This window comes from Artibeus jamaicensis, unplaced genomic scaffold, assembly GCF_021234435.1.
Source record: "Artibeus jamaicensis isolate MK-2021 breed Jamaican fruit bat unplaced genomic scaffold, CSHL_Jam_final scaffold_369, whole genome shotgun sequence".
NCBI lineage: Eukaryota > Metazoa > Chordata > Mammalia > Chiroptera > Phyllostomidae > Artibeus > Artibeus jamaicensis.
In genome coordinates this window covers 34507032-34527505 of record NW_026522042.1, presented here as the reverse complement: position 1 = coordinate 34527505, position 20474 = coordinate 34507032, and the positions used below count along the sequence as shown (strand labels likewise).

Below are 20474 nucleotides of genomic sequence, written 5' to 3'. Positions count from 1 at the left end.
AAACATTTTACATTCTCTTTAATAAAACAGAATCCAGACACCTGTGGAGCCCTCACTCGGTGCAGCACCAGTGTGGTGACTCCATAAAGAAGGGCTATGAGAAGAGAAAAGGCAGCTCCAGAGGGTGTTGTCCAGAAAAGAGGCTTCAGAACCTGCACTGTGGAGAGTTCCCGCTGCCGCAGGGAGACCCGCCGGAGGCCTGCAGCTCCTTCAGGCCGCACCCGCACTTCCCCACGCACCCAGGTAATCTCTTACGGCTGCCCCGACTCCCTCTTAAGCATGTAATATTTTTCATCATGTTTGCTGTTCACTATGAAGTTGCTCCTCTTCTCTTTGTTTGTGGAAATCTCTAAAATGCCTTAGGAGAGAACTATGTGCACTATCATTTGGAGTGTGTCCGTATTTCAATTCCTAGTCTATGAGTATTTTCTGGGGTTTTCTACACACACACGCACACAGACTTTTTTCTCCCTCTCACTCACACACACACATTTTCTTGTAACTACATGGGCCCAGGTTATGGCAATAGCTATATTAAAAAAATTAGAGATGGGGATATTTAGCGAGTTAACTGAAGTGCTGTGTGCGCATATGGGACAGAAGTGTCAGAAAACCTCCCTGGTGCGTGAACCTGGCCCCCCCACGGGGCTTATTCCGATGAGTTCATGGGGCCTCTAGGGTTGGGGTGGGCTGTGGCGGTGACCTGCTCACGTTGCAGGCTGCTGTGGGGTGCGGTGCTGGCGCCAGGTCACGTACTGCCCACCACGTCCCCTGCTGTGCCGGCCTGGTTGTGCCTACCCTGTGTCCTGAGACATCAGAATGATGCCATGCGCATGGGTGCACAGGACCCCGTTCCCACCTGCCGACCGTCAGAAGTCATCGCTTCACTTCTGTTCACAGAGGTGCCCACGCTCGGTGTTTAGACCTCCTTCTGACCTGCACTCCCTGTGAGCTCCCAGACGGAGCGAACTCGGAAAGGCGGCACCAGCAGAACAAAGAAGTTCCGGATCTGCTTCATCCAGCACCCCCACGTTGGCACTGACCACGTTTGCTCCATTGTACCCTTGCCCCCATCCTGTGTACGTGTGTGTGTCTTTATGTGGGTATATGTATATAGGTACACATGTGTGTGTGTTCTCGTGTGCTTCTGTATATACATATGTGTGTGTCCATGTGTATGTGTGCACATACTCTCTTTGGCACGTTGGAGTGGGGTGTCCTGGCACTCCTAAGCATTCCAGCATGGTTTTGTAAGCAAGGACATTCTCTTGAATAGCATTTTCCCCTCCAGAATAGGAAATGAACTCTGCCACAGATGGAGCCTAATCACGTCACCTGATGTTCCAGCAACATTGTTTCCTTTGCGGTCCAGGACCCTGTCCAGATGCTCACAGCATGTCTAATTGTCATGGCTCATCAGACTCCTATGACCTGGAATGATTTGTCGATCTTTCTGTCTTCTGTGTGCTTGAGGGTTTTAAACCATTCAGACTCTACTTTTGTGGGGTGACTTCCAGTGTGACTTGCTCTGCTGGTCCCCAGTGGCCAGACTCAGCCAAGCTTTTTGCGGGGTGGGCTCATACTGGGCTTTGGGGCCAGAGTGGGGAGAAAGAAGAACACAGATCACAGGTCAAGGTGAGGTGCTACAGCAGTGCATGGTCTGCATCTCTCCCCAGGGACAGGGGCAGGGGTGTGTGGCATGGAGTGACCTATGGGGTTGTGGAGAGCAGATGGAACAGTTCGCTTGTAGACCCAGTAAGAGTTCCACTAAGAGGCAGAAGGACGTGGGGAAGTTTGGTGATGGACACAGGGCTGAGGGAGAGAGGAGCCCGTTCAGGTGCTCTCTACTCTGAGCAGCCAGGTGCCTGGCATTGTTTACTACGGTCATGAGCACAGGATGCCCGGGTCTGCTGGGGAGTCCCAGGCTCGGCTCTGCTCATAGTGAGGAGCATGTAGACGTCGATGTAGTGTGGGAATGCAGAGGAGATCCAGAAGGCCTGGGTGGGAGGGCAGCCTCGTGAGGCCCATCAGCCTGGGGCATGGGAAACCAGGCAGGGTGTTCAGAGTCCAGGTAGAGGAGGGTCCCAGGATTCTGGGCTGAGGAGCTTCAAGAGGACAGCAGGGAGGTACAGGCCCTGGGAGCCCAGGGACAGCCTGCCTTCTAAGGGCCCTGGTCCACATGAGCAGGGCCCAAAGTGCCCAGGTGCCGCAGCACTGCTGGGGAAGCCGGTCATCAGATGTGTGCTGTGTCCCCTGGGGGAGGCAGGGTTGGTTCTAGGTACTGATAACATTGATGGACTCTCCTATGGGAACAAATTGTCAAGCCCTCTCTAATTTCCAAATTTTAAGTTTTTACTCACTTGACTCATCTTTGCTATGGATAATTTTGGCAAGAAAACATAATAATTAGTTGATTCATTTGTTAAAGGTATTACCTCAGTCTTGTGGCTCTGATGGATTTTCCATGTGTTGCACACACATACACAGGTGTGCACATGCACACCCTTTTTAAGTAATAGCACTGATCACTGTGCCCAGAGAACTTGGTCTAACAAGGGCTGTGTTCTCCCATCACAGACTCCGCAGATGCTGAGGACTCAGTGTCCTCTTCTCAGAAGTCAAGTTTGTCTACACAAAAGGTATTAAATCCTTTGCCTGCTCCAGAAAAGTACAGAAAGCGAAGAATGCCCGGTGGGCGATTCCAGGGGCCTGCAGACCAGGAGTGTCTCAGCTGCCTGGAGGAGAGTCTGGGCAGACAGAACAGCTCCGAGGGCAGGAGCGAGGGCAGGAGCGAGAGGACCTTTTCTCACGCGGAGGCATCTGAGCCTGAAGAGCAGAGGCCCCACAGCACGAGTAGCGCCAGGGAGGTGAGTGGAGAGCGCAGGGTGGCTGGAAGCCGTAGCCGAGTCGCTGCTGTGTTTGGTAACGCCGTGTCTTCTGTTTTCAGCATCAACTGTGGTCGCCAGACAAATACGGCCCTTAAATGTACTTCCCTTTGGTGTTTGTCCCTTCCCTGGTTTTTGGAGTGTGCTTCCATGCATTGGGATCCAGGCATGGTGGGTGGGCTTCCCGGCTGGTTGCTGCAGGTCCTGGGTCAGAGTCTGCTTTTGCAGGGGCCCTGGCTGTCGTCTGTTCTTCGTTCCGTCTCCCACTCTCACTGTGCAGGTTGAGGGAAGAAAGGAAAGTGGGGATGTGCTTGAGGTGGGAATGTGCGCAGGCCTTTCCTGTCTGCCAAGGGTGGGCGTCGCCTGGCGCAGAGCCGAGCCCAGCGGACTGCACTTGTGGGCCTGGGACTTTGTGGGGGGAAGGAGGGTGCTGCCCAGGGTTCCTCCTCCCCTTGGCTCAGGGCTGTGGTCGTCGTCTTGGAGAGGACACTACCTGTGCTCCTCAGGTGGAAGACAGAAATTTGAGTGACTGTACTGTGTCCACCCTGAGGACCGTGGCTCTGTCACCCATGCCTGTCACCTGGCCAAGTGTCCAGATATAGCCTCTGATGGAGGTGTTTGTGCCAAAAACTCCTTGAGATGGTCTCAGCCTCAGTTTTGGGGGCCAGCAGCCAGGCCTCAGTGTTACCGTGAGACTGGGTACAGGATATGGGCTGCCCACCCCTGGTGTGAACCTGGGCAGAGCAGTGCTCCCTTGGTGGGCTTGCCCCTGGGAGCCGAGGGTACACCTACCACCCACCTCCATGCTCCCTGGGGCTCGGGGGCTTGCATGGCACATGGTGGTGGTGGAAGGTGAGGGGCATCCCAGCTGATGCGGTGCTCCCTGCCCTGGCCCGGGGCCTCCTGCCACTTGGTCTCACCGGCTGTTCCAGAGTTCTTCAGTAGAAAGTCCCTCTGTCTGTTAATGAGCAGTGAAGAATGCTGGCTGTGAAGCTGGGGCTCTCGCTGACCTTCTGCCTGGAACTGACTCCTGCAGACCTGGGACCAGTCCTGTGTCCCCAGCTCTGGTCACAGCCTGTGGGACAGATGTAAACCTTTACTCCCTGCCTCCCTCCACAGACCCTCACTCACAGTAAATTTACCCTGAACACTTGGAAAGTGAGCGGGAAAGCACGAGCCATTCCCCCGTTCTTCAGTAATTCTTTCAAATTGGTAAAATAATTTTCCTAAAGGGAGGAAAGGAGAGAGCATCGCCGTGGGTACCCATGACAGCTGACTGTGTCGGGGCCGCACAGGCCCTGGGTGCAGCCTAGGCGGTTCTGCCCCGCAGCCTCTTCTGCGCATGCAGGTGATGTGATTACATTCAGGGCCTTCTGGGCACCAGGGACTGCACAGGACGGGACTGGCTCTGAGGGGTGTCCCCTCCGGGAGGCACTGTGGACTGGTCAGGAAGACCCAAACCAGCCACTCCTGTGGGCGTTCCCACAACCTTGGCCCTGAAACTGAGGTTGTGGGTTTGCTGGTGGTGTGGCAGTGTCGACTCATGGTGTGACACCGCGTGGTGTAGGCTGCTTACATCCCCCCTCAGCTTTTCCTCCTGTTGTGAGATGGCACCCCCAGCCCCCTGTTGTGGGCACTGAGGGCACTGAGGTCTTCCGATCCATGGTCTACGTCTGGGGGTGGGGAGGTGAAGCCCATGAGTCATCCTCTGTGGGTTTGTGAACAGCCCCGTCAGGCAGAGTCCGTGGGACAAGGGTGTCAGCGTGGTGGCTGGTGGGCACATGAATATGTGGCATTAGAAGCCTTGTGTTTCAGGAACGGGAAGCCAGTGTCATGGTTTTGTTGTCACTGCAGGTGTCTCCCAAATTGCACTCAGCTGTGCCGCCTGGGAAGAAGGCCACCCTGGAGGTGATGCTCCTGGACGCCCTCCTCAACCTGGTAGACAGGTACTGGAATGGCTGCAAGTCCCTGCGCAGCAACGAGATGTTCCTGGGTGAGTCAGGAAGGGACAGTCAGCTCATGGTCTCAGCCATGTACGGGCCCACCCTTCAGGCAGCATTGTGTTAATTGGTATCCGTTCTCCCCTTGCACTCTGGGCCCGCACCTTGCTCGACCTTCCGCCTCAGCTGCCAGTGGCTGCTGCGCTGCAGGGAGCGAGTATCCTGACAGAGTTCCTCGCAGCAGCTGGGGGGCTCCCCTGAAGTGTGGCTTTTGGTTTTTCCAGCAGCTGGCTTGGGTTCATGGAGACGACTCGTTGCCTGGTTTTGTTGGAAGTGCCATACAGTTATTTTGGTTCTCATCGCTTTGTTTTCACTTGGGGATTTGGAGAGATTAAAAAGCTGTTGCTGTCTTCTCTGAATCTTTTGAGAGTTTGATTGCATGCAGGCCCCAGGATTTGGCATGGTTTTGATGAGGTCCAGGGGGACAGCCTCTCCTGAGAGGACTTTGGTTTGCTTCCACCTGGTACCTGGGTGCAGGAGCACAATGGGGACCCCTTCACCCAGAGTCATGGTGTGAAACAGGATGCCACCTGTTCTGGGGGCTCCCTGTTTCCCCTGGGGTTTAGGAAAGTCTGGGCTGCAGCGTTCAGTGTCCCAACAGGAGCAGGGACTTGCTAGCCCTCTCCTTTCTGATGGAGCCTGGGTCCTGCCTGCAGCCGCCACCTTAGCTGCTGCAAGAGGCTCTTGAGCACTTCAGCTGCTTAGTCTTATTTCCCCTCAGCTTTTCCTCCTGCAATCAGGGTGCCCCAAGATGCTGGAACCCCTGGATCAGCATCTCCATTAGTCTGCCCTCTCCTGTTAGGGTAGCAGTAGGCTACAAGGCTGCTATTCCCAGTCATGAAAGTGCCACGTGGTGCCGGCCTGTGGGTCCCAGGCCAGCACAGAATCAATCCGGGCTGTTGAAGAGGGTGCGCTGCTCGGCTAGGGTGTGCAGCCAAACCACCCAAGGCATAGCCTCCTCCTGAGGGACACCTTTTCTCTAGTATAAAACTACTTCTGCTCTTCTCTGCCTCCCGTCCTTGATGGAATGTAAAAGAGCAGGAGCAAAGGTCATTTAAATGATGGCCATGTCCCTTTGTCAATCTCCATGACTGTCCATATAGTGTGTGTTATTCAAGATGTATGGAATATTATTTTGTTTACACTTTATCCTTTCAGCATAAATGCAATAATCATCCTTGATTTGTACTCCTAGCTCAGGCAAGACATATTTTGTCATCTGTTCAAGACTTTATAGCAACTCAGGACAATTCGACAATTTTGAATGAAGAAATTAGCTACCTGACTCTGGAAAATAAATCTTTGCAAAATCACCTTCTTCAACAACAGCAGCAGTACAGCGAGAAGATCAGTGAAGTGGTGTCAGAGCTCAACAACACCCGGAAGGAGATGGTGAGCCGCGCCCCTTCTATTTCCTTCTGTTCGTTGTGGAAAACATCGCTTTCACTTCACAGAATGAGGGGAGACTCTGAACTTCCCTTGAGCTGCTGTCGGGCTGCAGCACTGGGGCTCCTCTCTGGCCTTTCCAGAATCACAAACCCTCCCCATTGGCTGTCCCCACCTGTGGGGACTCGAGCCTGACTTTGTGTCACTCCCAGATTCCACAGCAAAAGTTGGAGGCATCGCCACTTCTCCCAGCTCTGCCTCTCCTGAGCAGCTGCCTTCTCTGAGAGAGGGTGAGCGGGAGAGACAGAGGAGATGAAGCCAGGCTTGAGGTGGAGCTTTTGTGGCCCCGTGTTCACTGGCTTAGGCTCCCCAGACCATGAATGAGAAAGGTTCCAATTAGCTGGGTGAACCTGGGGTTCCTGCCCCTGTCCTGCCTGCACCAGCCAACTACAGGACCTGAGGTGTCCAGTTGGACCTAAGGGAATTTCCACCACTAGGTGGCACCCAAAGCCAGCCAGAACCAACACAGCTGGGCCCAGCTTCTGAGCCCACGACTCCTGGGTGGCAGGGCTGCCCTTGTCCTTTGTAACCTCACTATAAGACCATCACACATTAATGTCTGCATTGAAAAAAAGAAACATCTCAAATTAACAAATTAAATTTACACCTGAAACAAACTTAAGCCAAAGTTGACAGAAGGAAGAAAATACTAAAGGTCAGAGCAGAAATAAAGAGAGAATAGAAAAACAATAGAAAAAATCCACAAAACTGAGTTGGGTTTAAAAAAATACTGTACAAAATCAACAAACCATTAGCTAAACTAAGAAAAAAAGAGAAGACTCAAAATCAGAAATGAAAGGGGAGACATTACAATGGATGCCTCACAAATGAAAAAAATTATAAGGGACTAATATGAATGATTGTATGTGAACATATTGGACAACCTAGAAGAAAAGGATAAATTCCTAGAAACATACAACCTACCAAGATTGTATGAAGAAGAAATAAAACCTGAACAGACCAATAACTATAAATAAGGAGACTGAGCAGTTATCAAAAAGCTTCCAGAAAAATTTAACATTACATCAAGATTATGTACCATGATCAAGTGGGATTTTTCTCCTGGAATTCAAGGCTGGTCCAACATATGCAAATTAATATACCACATTAACAGACTGAAAGATAAAAACCACACAATTGTTGCAATAGTTACAGAGAAACCATTTGACAAAGTTCAATGTTCATTCATTTAAAAAAATCTTAACAAAATAGGTATGAAAGGAAATTTCCTCAACATATGAAGGCCATTTATATAGCCACAGCCAACATGGTCACTAAAGCCTTATCCTCTAAAGTTACGCAAGACGAAGATTCCCACTCTCGCATGGCCTTGGCAATGATTTTGTTTTAACATGACACTAAAATCGTAGGCAACAGAGGCAAAAATAAACTAGTGGGACTACAGCAAAGGAAAACACTCCTGCACAGGGAAGTAACAGTCAGCAGCATGAAAAGGAAGCCTGCAGAATAGGAGAAATATTTGTGAACCATGTATCTGATAAGGGGTTAATATGCAGAATACAGAAAGAACTCATACAGCTCCATACCAAAAAAAAAAAAAGAGCCTCATTTAAAAAATAGACATTATTCTAAAGAGGACATACAGATGGTCAACAGGTACACGGAAAGGTGCTCAGCATCACTAAGCATTGGAAAAATGCGTATCAAAACCACAACGAGGGACTTCCAGCCAAGATGGAGGCATAGGTAGACAGAGTGTGCCTCCTTACACGACCAAAAGAAGGACAAAAACAATTTAAAAACAAAAAACAACCAGAACTGACAAAATCGAACTGTATGGAAGTCCGACAACCGAGGAGTTAAAGAAGACACATACATCCATACCGGTAGGAGGGATAGAGATGGGCAGCCCAGTGGAGAGGACTCTGGGCGAGGTGGTAGCTGGAGGACCAGGGTGGGCAAGGCGGCAGAGAGCAGACCTGGTGAGGCGGTGCGTTGCAGACTGGGCAGTCCCACATTTGCGCACAGATAAACCGGGAGAAACAACTGAAGAGCTGGATGTACTGCACAACCCAGGGCCCCGGAGCCGGGATATAAAGCCTCAAACTACTGAGTGAAAACACCTGTGGGGGTAGGGGCGGCAGTGGGAGGAACTCCTAGCCTCACAGGAGAGTTCATTGGAGAGATGCACATGGTCCTAGAACATACACAAACCACTCACCTGGAATCAGCACCAGAAGGGCCCACTTTGCTTGGGGGCAGTAGGGGAAGTGACTGAAATCTGGCAGAGAGTGGAGCAAGTGCCATCATTCCCTCTCTGACCCCACCCCCACATATAGTGACGTGGGTTACCCCGCTGGGTGAACACCTAAGGCTTCGCCCCTCACTACCTAACAAGCATGTCAAGACAAAAAAATGGCTCAAACAAAAGAACAGATCAAAGCTTGAGAAAAAGTACAACTAAGCCATGAAGAGATAGCCAACCTATCAGATGCACAGTTCAGAACACTGGTAATCAGGATGCTCACAGAATTGGTTGAATTTGATCGCATGTTAGATGAAAAAATGAAGACTACTCTAAGTGAAATAAAGGAAACCTGTACAGGGAACCAATAGTGATGGGAAGGACACTGGGACTCAAATCAATGGAATGCCAAAAGGAAGAAAGAAACATCCAACCAGAAAAAAAATGAAGAAACAAGAATTCAAAAAAATGAGAGGTTTAGGAACCTCCAGGACATCTTTAAACGTTCCAACATCCGAATTATAGGGGTACCAGAAGGAGAAGAGGAAGAGCAACAAGTGGAAAACTTACATGAACAAATAATGAAGGAGAACTTCCCCAATCTAGCGAAGGAAATAGACTTCCAGGAAATCCAGGAAGCTCAGAGAGTCCCAAAGAAGTTGGACCCAAGAAGAAACACACCAAGGCACATCATAATTACATTACCCAAGATTAAAATTAAGGAGAGAATTCTAGAAGCAGCAAGAAACAGTTACCTACAAGGGAGTTCCCATCAGACTGTCAGCTGATTTCTCAGAAGAGACCTTACAGGCAAGAAGGGGCTGGAAAGAAATATTCCAAGTCATAAAATGCAAGGACCTACATCCAAGATTGCTCTATCCAGTAAAGCTTTTATTTAGAATGGAAGGGCAGATAAAGTGCTTGTCAGATAAGGTCAAGTTAAAGAAGTTCATCATCACCAAGCTTTTATTATATAAAATGTTAAAAGGATTTATCTAAGAAAAAAGAAGATAAAAATATGAACAGTAAAATGACAGTAAACTCACAGTTATTAACAACCACACCTAAAACAAAAACAAGCAAACTAAGCAAATAACTAGAACAGGAACAGAACCACAGAAATGGAGATCACATGGAGGGTTTTGAACAGGGGAGTGGGAGGCGGAGAGGGGGAAAAGGTACAGAGAATAAGTAGCATAGATAGTAGGTAGAAAATAGGGGGAGGGCAAGAATAGTATGGGAAATGTAGAAGCTAAAGAACTTATAAGTATGACACATGGACATGAACTAAAGGGGAATGCGGGTGGGAGGGGGTGTGCAGGGTGAAGGGGAGTGAAAGGGGGGAAATGGGATAACTGTAATAGAATAATCAATAAAATATATTAAAAAAAACACAACAAGCTATTGCCTCACACCTGTTGGAATGGCTGTCACCGATAAACCAACAAATAACAAGTGGTGACGAGGACATGGAGAAAAGGAGCCCTAGTGCACTGCTGGTGGGAATGCAGACTGGTGTGGCCACTGTGGAAAACAGTGTGGAGTTTCCTCAGAAAACTAAAAACAGCTGCTGTACAGTCCAGCAATCCCACTGTGGGGTAGATCCCCGTAGGGAATAAAATCAGTATCTCGAAGAGATATCTGCACCCCCATTTTCATGGCTGTGTTCCTCATGGTAGCCAAGATGTGGAAGCAGCCTGTGTCCGTCCGCTGGTGGACAAAGAACGTGCATTTACAAGGAAATATTATTCAGTCTTGAAAAGAAGGAAATCCTTCTGCTTTTGCAACAACACGGATGGACCTCAAAGTTAAGTGAAGTGAGTCGGACGACACACTGCACGATCTCTCTTTATACACGGAATATTAAAAACTTGAGTAGAAGAAAAGGGTAGGACAGCGTTATCGGAGGTGGGGAGTGGGGGAAATAGGGTGATGCTGGTCAGGGGTGCAGAGCTGCTTTGTGTAGAATGAACAAGTCTAGAGGGCTGACGGACAGTTGGATAACTCTAGGTGATAATACTGTATTAAACTGGGAAGTTTGCTAAAAGACTAGATTTCAGGGTCACTCATTACAAAAAATAGTAGCAGAATATACATTAGCCAGCTTGACTGTGGCAATGACTTCACTCTGTGTGTACATCAAATCATTAAATGGATACAAATTTTTACTAAAAAAAGACTACCATGCATTCAGTGTGTTACCTCACTAGTCATTGGGGTTGCATTTTATTGTACGGAGACCACTGAGAGTTCCTTCTTTTTAAAAAGTCACTGCTAATGGGTTATGTCATGCTGTAGGATAGGCTGTGAAGGTACCAGCCAGGTCAGTTTGAATAAGTTACTTAACCTTTCTGCATTAGTTACTTATTGCTGTGTTATAAGTTACCCCCCAAGTGTAGCGCCTTAGAACAACAAACACTGTCTGTAGCTTCCGCAGGTCAGGGACCCCAGCAGAGGAGAGCTGGGTGTGTCTGAGTCGGGTCCCATGCGGTCGCCCTCAGGCTGTGATCAGGGCTGTGCTCAGCTGTGTGGGCTTGGTGGGTGAGCATCCTGTGCAGGCTCGCTCACAGGCCTGGGCTCCGCTCCAAGCCACATGGGCTCCCCATAGGCCGGGGGAGTCCTCGAGGCACGGCTGGTCATCAGAGAGCCAGAGCGCCAGGGGGGGGCCATCCTTGTAGCCTCCTCTCCGAGGTGTTTTCACTTCTGCATATTGTGTTGGTTAGGAGCCGGTCATCTGGCAAGGGGGCCACTGCATGAGGCTGGGAGCACCCCTGAGACATCGCAGCTGCTGCCTGCTACACCTGTGTGTCAGTCACTCATTTGTAAAATGAGAGTGGCGGTAGTCACAGGATTGCTGGGAGACAAGTATCGGAAAATGCCTGTTACGTATCGTCTTTATTTTATAAGAAACTGCCCGTTCAGAAATCCCACACAGAGCTGCACTTTTAGAAAAAATGAAAAATGGTGAAAGGATATTGGCAACCTCTAGCATTTAAACTCATGGTGTATCTGCTCACAAATGCCTCCTACACCCAGAAAGGGCTGGAGCCCTGCAAGCCTGGACCATCGTCACCACGCAGAACACTGCTCCTGCGGGACAGAGTTGACCCCTTGGGACATGGCACAGCCTGTCAGTGTGAAAACAAAGGACCGTGGCACTTGGGGTTTGACACAGATAAGCAGGTAGCACCCCTTCCTTTTCTTCTGCTGAGTTTAGGCTCCAGGTGTCAGCTTTGTACCTGTGGTGCAGGCCAGCAGAGAAGCACGGGATAGGGGCCACTGAGAGCCCCTGTCTGGGCCAGGGATTCAGAGCTGTCTGCAGCCCCAGAGCCCCACTCAGTGCCCCCTCATAACCCTGCCCAGGAGAGGAGGAGTGGTCAGTGGAGCAGTCAGGAGACTTGCTGTGGGTCACCCCACCGGGGAGCAAGGAGCTTAGAGAGACAAGCTGGGTGTGGCCGGCAGGTGCTGCTTCCGACGGAGAAGTCACTCCTGAAGGTCCCACCGCTAAGCCTGGTTTATTCTCTGTGTGACAGTAGTAGCTCCCTGAGTAGACTGTGTTGTGTGCACTGGTGATCATGTTTCCCGAGGTCCTGGTGCCCAGGCGACTGGAGACCAAGGCCTGTACCCGAGCCCCTTGGGCATGGCTCCGAGCAGAAGGGCTGTGCAGTGTCTGAGTGCAGTCAGCCGTCTACTGCTGGCTGCACGCACCTCAGGTGAGACTCATCAGGGCCTGGGCCCAGCCCCGCCCTTTGGGAACTCACTGCATCCTCGGGAGACAAATGTAACCGTCAGACGTAACTGGCCACCCAGACTCCTGCATGGCCGGGCGAGGAGGCTCTGAGAGTGGGGGGGGGGGGATGAATGAGCAGGGCAGTTTCCTGCTAACAAGGGCTCCTGTCACCTGGAGACACTGCCCACAGGAAGTTGCTCAGAGCACCTGGCCCGGCTGCTGGGGGTGTGCCTGTTGGGTTTCTGTGGCTGATGGGTGAGACCGTGGGGATCTGCTGGGTCCCTGCTCCAGGCAGCAGGCAGCTTTGATGGCCCCTGTGCCACCAGAAGCCCCATGGCCCAGCATGGCCCTTGGGAGGCACTCAGCCTTAAGCAGAGGCTGCTGCGCTGCCTGCTCTGACAGTAACCTTGGTCCCCTTTCCCTCCTTAATGTCCCATCAGCGAGCTGCGCGATTCCTTCACTCTCTGAGAACAGAAAGGAGCCCACGTCACAGCACCCACCTATGATAGAGGAGACTGGTGTGTGCTCACAGATTAAGGAGCATGAAGGTGATGGGGCTCCTGCAGGGAGGCTGCCTGCCCGGGCAGACCCCGGAGGCCTGGGATCTGCCCTGTGCTCTTGCTGTGCAACCATGGGGCTTCCTGGAGGGGCAGGGCTCGCGCAGCCCCTACGTCTGTTCCCGTCGGCACCAGGCCTGTGGCTCCTGCTGCAGCACACCCCTCACTAGAGGACAGGGGAAGACTGGTCCCCCTTGTGAATCGGGTTACCCCTTCTGTCCTCCCTGAAGGGCACTGCACAGCTCTCAGCCTGGCCCACCTGCTGACAGGGAATCTTCCCTGTCGTGCTTCCCTGTACACGCTAGCAGTTGTGTGCCACATAATGACATTTCAGCCAGCACCAGACCGCACGTGACAGTGATCCCGTACAATTAAAATGAGGTGGAAATTTTCTATTGTCTAGCGATGCTGTAGCCTTCCTGACATTGTAGCGCAAAGGTTATAAAAATCACCGAGGCTGTGGTTGAGGCGGAAAAGAGCTTTAACCCGGTTGCGGACGAGGAGGACACTGAGGAGCCCTAAGGTGGCCCGAGGACCCGACTAAGGAGGAGTTATTGGAACAGGATGCATAGCCAAAGAAGAGGCAAGAGAAAGGAAAATGCAGGAAAAGCAAAAGAAGAACCCCCAGGAAGGGTTTAGAAGCTTTTGTGGACCTCAGCAAGCTGTTCAGAAGGCTGGAAAACATGGCCCTCAACACTGAGAGCTTTTCATTAACAGAGAGGAATGCAGTGGTGTGTTGTCTCCTACAAGCACATTGTGGTGAGAAAAAGACACTGGGCAAACCGTGGACATGTTTCTGGAGAGAGTGGCATGTCCTCCTGAAGCGGCTCGGGCAGGTCCTTTAGGACGTGTTGTCCAGGGGAGCCAGGTTATCACAGGAGACGGCGGCCTTGAGCCTGTTCTGCCCCTGAAGACCTTCCAGTGGGACAGGACGCGGGGGCAACAGATACTGGTGACCTGACCCTGTGTGGGCCTGATGTGTGTGTGTGAGTCTCAGTTTTTAACAAAAAAGTTAACAAATTTGGGGAAAAGCTTCTAGAATAAGAATATAAAGAAAGAACATATTCTTATACAACTGTACAGAATATTTGTGGTTTAAGCTAAGTGTTACTACAAGAGAGTGAAAAAGTTAAAAATGATTAAAGTTTATAGAGTAAAATTATAGTAAGTTATGGTTAATATTTGTTGAAGGAAAAATATTTTCATGAGTCAGCATCACCTAATTTATAAGTGCACAGTGATGCCTTAGGCCTTCATGTGAACTCACCGCTCACTCACTGACCCCATGAGCGACTTCGGTCCTGCGGGCTCTGCTCATGGTAAGTGCCCTACATACAAGTGCCATTTATTTTTATCTCTTGTATTTGCACTGGACTTCATCTGTGTTTAGATGTGTTTAAATACACAGATACTTACTCAGTGTTACGGTTGCCTGCATTACTCAGTACAGGCGTGCAGCGCAGGCGTGCAGCCAGGGAGCAACAGGTGACCCCACACGGCCTGGGTGTGCAGTGGGCTGTGCCGTCCAGGTCTGCGTACCTGCCTCTGAGGTGCTCGCAGAACACGATCACCTGACAGTGCACGTCTCAGAATGTGTCTTCATCATTAAGCGACATATGACTGGACTGCTTTTCACATGGAGATCAGCAGTTCTGATACATAAAAGAAAAATAATAGCTATTGTCACTTCAGAGGGTTTCATTTAATTTTCTATCTGCATTTTGCTGAATTTGATTTGCCCTGTCTAAGTGCATTGTTCTGTGTCCTTAGGATGACTTAAGACAACATTTAGACAAATCTCTGGAAGAGAATAGCAGCTTAAAGGCTCTTTTGTCCGGCATGAAAAAGGAAGTACAAAATGCAGAGGCTTCAGCTGCGTTAAATTTACAGATCAGTGGTGAGTGTGTGATCTGTTTGGTACCACTACCTGGGGGAATGGGAGTGTTCAAACACTCATGGAGACGTCACATCCTCACCGCCCTGTTCCTCTGACTCCTTGGGAGCTCGGGGATCATTCCAGGGCTGCAGCGCCGCCAACCGTGGTGCCAGCCAGTCTGCCCTTGACGTGCGCGGGGCAGTCGCCCTTCTGCCCAGCCTGGTCCGTGCCCAGCAGGCGCAGGGGCCTCCTCCGCGAGCTCTGCACCTTCCAGACCCGGGTCACGCTCAGGTCCCTCTGTTCGCTTGGATGCCACAGGGTCCCGCGCAAATAACGCCCTCTGCCCTCTTTTTTAATTACAAAATCATAAGCACATACCTCTGTAACATAACACTATCACACTCAAGCACACCATGTGACATTTTAGGTGAAACGTTCAAATTGCTGTGCATCTCATGTGAAACATTTCACGCACCAGACCCTGTACTTACCATTTTACAAACGTACACTCTTGGTATTTCAGGTGCGGATCCTGTGCTTTAGGACAAGGAGGTGTCGGTGGTGTCTGTTTTCCATGGGACCCTTCTCTGGAGAAATGGGGTCTCCCGAAGGGTCTCATTTCATAAATGTTTCCTGGCCTGTGGTCTGTGTCACATGAACGCAGCCACGGAGAGTCGCCTTGGTCCGTCCTTGCCCGTTGTCTTTCCTGGGCTAGTTTACTGAGTGTAAGAGTTGTTTATGGTCTTTTCTTTTTTTAATTTTTAATGTAAAAACTCCCCTTTTTACCTTCTGGGAGTTTTCTATTTCGGTTTTTCCTTTTTTTTTGTAGATGTCATTTTCATGGTCACTGCTCTTGAGTTCCTTCCACTTCAGCTTTCATTTTGTGTTCTTGCCTGAGTTCAGCCATCCCCTTGCTGGCGTGCTCTGGTTCTGGCTTCAGTTCATTCTGAAGCGGTTGTGGTCTGGTCTGTTCTGGGTGCGGCTTTCGTCGTCTGAAGGGCTGCTGCTGTGCTCGTCCGATGACTCGTGTGGGGTTGGCCATCGGCACGTCTCTGCTGTTCCCTTCACATGGAATCTGCTCTGAATTTCTAGAAGGAGCAGGCTCTCTAACTCTGCAGATAGAGACGGCGGCCTCCTTTGGCCCCGCCCCCTCCCCTGTTCAGCTTGGACCCCTCACCAGCTGTTTCTCTGCAGAATGGCTCCTTCTAGAAGGGACCAGGCAGGTCTGCCTCAAGGGGTCATGATTGCTCCAGCCCCTTCAGACCACACAGGACTCCCTTGGGTTCACCTCATGAGAAGATGCTGAACCTGCCTCAGGCCAGCTCTGGTTCCCTGGGTGGCTTGCAAGGGTTTCCCATGAAAATGGGTCACTTGGGGGTGCCCCCACCCTCCGGTCCGTCAGCTGCCCCACTGCTGCGTGTGGCACCGTGCAGGGCTGGGGCTGTCTTGCCTTTGGGGTCTTGAGGCTCCCTTTCACTAGGTGGTCTGTGGGGGTCTGGTCTTGTCATCTAGTTCCTGTTGGTGTCGACCACTGTGCGGTTCTCACTGACCCAAGCCACCACTGCCCTCTTACCAGAAGCTCAGCAGATTCTGAGCAGGGTTTTTTATCTGAGAGCAGAAGGAGGCCCCTCCGTCCCTGGGCAGTGGCGGTGAGAGGGGCCCTCTGTCAGTGTCGGCGTCCCTCTGCCCATTACCTTCCCGTGCGGGCTCTCCTGCTGTCTCTCCAGCTGTCTCTGGCGTTGTGCGGTTTTGCAGTGGCGTGTCTACATGTGGAGTTATTTACATCCTGGTTTTGGATTTAGGAGTTAATAAATAGTATATTTCTTGACCCCTCCTCCCTGCCCCTTGAGAAGAAAACCCAGAGAGAGGCAACACTCGTACAGATGGAATATAGGTACAACCTCTGTCACTGATGGACGTGGGACCAGAGGGTGCATCAGAGACCTGTGGCCAGCATGGGCTTCCAGCCACTTCCAGTCACATCTCAAAGCAGCAGGCTCTCCCCTTGGCAGAGCTCGCTGCTCTGTGGAAGAGATGCCCTCAGGCCTCTTTGGCCAGCACACAGGCCCAAAGGAGCGGTCACCCACCTGGTACCAGGCCCACCTTTGTCACTCCCCTGCCCCTCACACAGGGGTGTGGTTCTGTGAGGAGAGCCACAAGGCAAAGTCCCTAAGCTTCAACCCCCAGGAGGGAGCCAGAACTGGGCCCTGGTGTACAAGTGCCCAGGTGTGTACTATGGGGCCCTTTTTGTTCATCCCTGTCTTTGAGTTGCTCACAAAAATTGACCTTTGCCGAGCTCCATGCATATTCTTCCTCTTGTGTTCTGGGTCAAGTTTAAACTCAAGAATTGTTTTAGTTTTCCAAATGTATAAATGAATTTCACTAAATAATGCTTCTTATTTTCTTTTTCAGGGCTTCAAACCAACGTGAAGAGGCTCTCTGGTGAGATCGTGGAGTTGAAGCAGCACCTGGAGCACTACGACAAGGTCCAGGAGCTCACGCAGATGCTGCAGGAGAGCCACAGGTGCCCGCGCTGGGTGGGGAGGGGCAAGGCATGGGGGGCGGGAGCAGCAGCTGCTGGGCCCAAGTGTGTTGCTGCACTGCCGCGGCACTTCCATGAGCTTCCCTTTCTTAACAAAGCATGATTCCCTTTCTGGGGCAGTATTCTGTAAGGTATGACGGAAAGACGAGGGGCACGTGAGTGACAATGAGTGATGTTGTGGGCTGATGGCCCCTGAGAGGTGGGACTGAGCCGAGACTAGATGGGAAAGAAGAAGGAAGGGAAATGAGACACAGGCATGATGTGGGGAGGTGGCAGGTGTACAAGATCACTCCCTGGAGCCCGACAAGCTCCAGGTCACAAGGTGTTAGCTCCATGGGGTTAGTGTGGACAAGGCGGGGGGTGCAGAGCCCCTAAGTACAGCAGAGTGTGGGGTTCACATGGACTTGTCCACTCGGAGCCTCCGCCTGGTCAGTGGCTGTTTCAGTGGTCCAAGCAAACGGGGCGGCCACCTGTACCCCTGTGGTTTGCAGTGGGGACCTTGGTGGAGAAAATGGCCCTCCTTATGCCCACTTCTTACGATGACACAAATGTGCTTGAGTCATTGCTGACTGGGTGAGCAGGGCAATTTGGCAAAATATAACACCATTTTCTTTCTGAAATCCCCTCTATAGTTAAAAATAGTTAATACTAATTTGTTAAAAATCGGGACTTTTCAGTTGTACTGTTACAGTGTCAGGATTTTTAAGAATGTCCTTTATATTTGACTGGGAATTAAAAATCAGTGTTTGGGTCTTTTCTAGAGTTAGAACATTGTTTGCCAGTAATAGACTCTGACAGCCTTCTCAATAAACCACGCGTGGCTGGGGCATGGAGGGACCCATCTCTTCATGCTGAGTCATGGATCCGTTTCACTGGCACTAGGCAGTGCCTGCAGGCTGGCAGGACGGCTGAGGGGTTGAGTCAGACACAGTCCCACCCAGTCTGCAGGCAAGGGGCAGATAGCAGCTGCCAGGAGGAGCAGGAGGGGGCAGGTGTGCAGGTCTGGGCATGGCTGGAACACGTGTGGTCAACAGGCAGGCTTGGCCAGGTGAGGGAGGATGCTGCCGGAGGAGACAGCAGCAGAGCCAGGACACGGCTGCCCTGTGTTCTCCCCAGTTCCCTGGTCAGCACCAACGAGCACCTCCTGGAAGAGCTGGGCCAGGTGCGGGCTCAGCACAGGGCCGAGGTGGAGCAGCTGCACTGGAGCTACAAGGAGCTCAAGAAGACCATGGCCCTGTTCCCGCTCAGCAGCACCCGCCCGGGGAGCTGCTCCTAACCCGACCTTCCAAGTTGTGAGGCGTGCACACGTTTGTTCTTTACCTGGTGTGCTTGTGGATGAGAGTTGTCTCTTCTGTTTGCAGTGACCTTGTGAGTTCCGAGATGTAGTCAGTGCCCACAGCTGTTTTCTAAGATAATCTAAAAAGACAGGATTAATCCAAGCCGTTCACATGTTTTGAGACAAACAGATCACTAATTTTTCATCAGATATCTTATGATAAAGGAAATTCGGTGTTTTTTGCTTAATGTAAGAAAACTATGCATAGTGATTAAAGAAAATAATTTCTTATGTAACAATTCTTATTTAACAAATGAATACATTGTTCTAAAAAGTAGTTCTTTATAAATTATCATTGAATTTTTCATACAACAGGCTATGTACCATGGTTAGAGTAGAAACAAGTAAGTTCCAGGATTTAATAAGAGTAACATTTATAGTGTGGGAAACATTTTTTAAAATGTTGTTTTATATTACCTTCCTACAGTAAAAATCTCTACCCAAGTTCTGGCTCTCTTTTGCTTATAGTGTATTTCTGAAAATTATGTTGTAACAGGGAATAAAATTAGATTTTTCTTTTAGTTTGAAAACTTTGTCTTATGGAACACCCACTTTCTGTGGTAAAATAATTTTTTAGAACAATGTTTAATTGATTGAGGAAAAAGAACCGGCCTCTGAGAGATGCTGTGTGTAGCTGTGCGTGCCAGGACTCTGTCCCGGGGACGTCAGTGGGGTATTGGGTCCCCTGAGAGGAAGGGGGTCTCTAGGCTCCGAGTGTGCTTTCCAGTCACCTGTCTGGTCCCGGGTGTGTTCAACACCACCAGTTTCTGTAAAATAGCCAGGAAATGTGTTATAACAAGTGTAGTTTTTGTGTGGGGGTAGTATTTCTGTCATCGGATCATTTAAAAAACTTATTTAGAGCCCTGGCTGGTGTAGCTCAGTGAATTGAGCACAGACCTGTGAAGCAAGGGGTCGCAGGTTTGATTCCCAGTCAGGGCACATCCAGGGCACAGGCCAGGTCCCCAGTGGGGGACATATGAAAGGCAACCACACATTGGTGTTTCTCTCCCTCTCCTTCTCCCTCTCTTCTCTTCTCTCTAAAAATAAATAAATAAAACCTTAAAAAAGAGTAAATAAATTAATTTAAAATTTTATCTAAAATTTTTTTATTTAGAAGATTTAGTAAGTTTATAGAGAATAATCACCATGCTGTTACTTATGATGCTCTTATTAGGATTTTATTGGATTTCTTGGGCCTGTGAGTTTATACTTTTTCAATCAAAATTGGAAAAGTTTTGGCTGCCATTTCTGCAGAGTTTTTATTTGACCCTATAGCTGTCTCCCCCCCCCGGGGCTCTGGCTACACACGTGTCAGGCCACGCAGCCCTGTCTCCTCGGGTCGCTGACCACGGCCCTTTCCCACCGCGTCCTCTCAGTGCTTTAGCACACTCCGTTCTGTGCCCTGTTGCAGAGTTCCCAGATCTTCTGCCTTCTCTGCTGTTAAGCCTGTAGAGTGCATTTTTAATTTCAGAAATAATATTTTTTTAGTTCTAAAATTCTTTTTGGTTTTTTAAGGTTTTATTTCTCATTGAGCTTGTGTTTCATTTAACTCCTTAACCATACTCTTCACAGCTTTACTGCAGATAATTTCAAATTGTTTCCGATCTGGTTCTACCAATACTCCTGTTAGCAGTGTCAGAGAATCTCTGCTGGTCCGTGTTTTCAGCACGTGTTCCCAAAGGTTTTAGTGTCTCCACTGCAGAGGTGTGCAGGGTGCCTCCTGCGGTTCTGATTTGCTCCTCCCCAGTTCTCCAGGGCGTGGAGTGCCTGTCGGCATGTTAACCGGCCATCTGGACTCCCTTTTTGTGAAGGGTTTTTCCCTATTTTTCTATTGGATAGTCTGTTTACTATTGATCTGCAGGAATTACTTATAATTATGCATGGTAATGCTTTGTG

The 20474-nt window shown here is 50.1% G+C and overlaps 1 protein-coding gene across 1 annotated transcript in view; it reads left to right on the top strand.

The window, feature by feature from the left end:
* CEP72 (centrosomal protein 72) overlaps nt 1-19069 on the top strand; it is a 34505-nt gene extending 15436 nt beyond the window's left edge. Inside the window, exons 6-12 of the mRNA XM_037137384.2 lie at nt 31-243; nt 2578-2867; nt 4740-4878; nt 6081-6277; nt 14595-14721; nt 17113-17224; nt 18359-19069. Of these exons, the coding sequence (XP_036993279.2) occupies nt 31-243; nt 2578-2867; nt 4740-4878; nt 6081-6277; nt 14595-14721; nt 17113-17224; nt 18359-18518 (1238 nt within the window). The 3' untranslated portion in view covers nt 18519-19069. The remainder of the gene's footprint in view (nt 1-30; nt 244-2577; nt 2868-4739; nt 4879-6080; nt 6278-14594; nt 14722-17112; nt 17225-18358) is intronic.
* The last annotated feature ends 1405 nt before the right edge of the window (nt 19070-20474 follow it).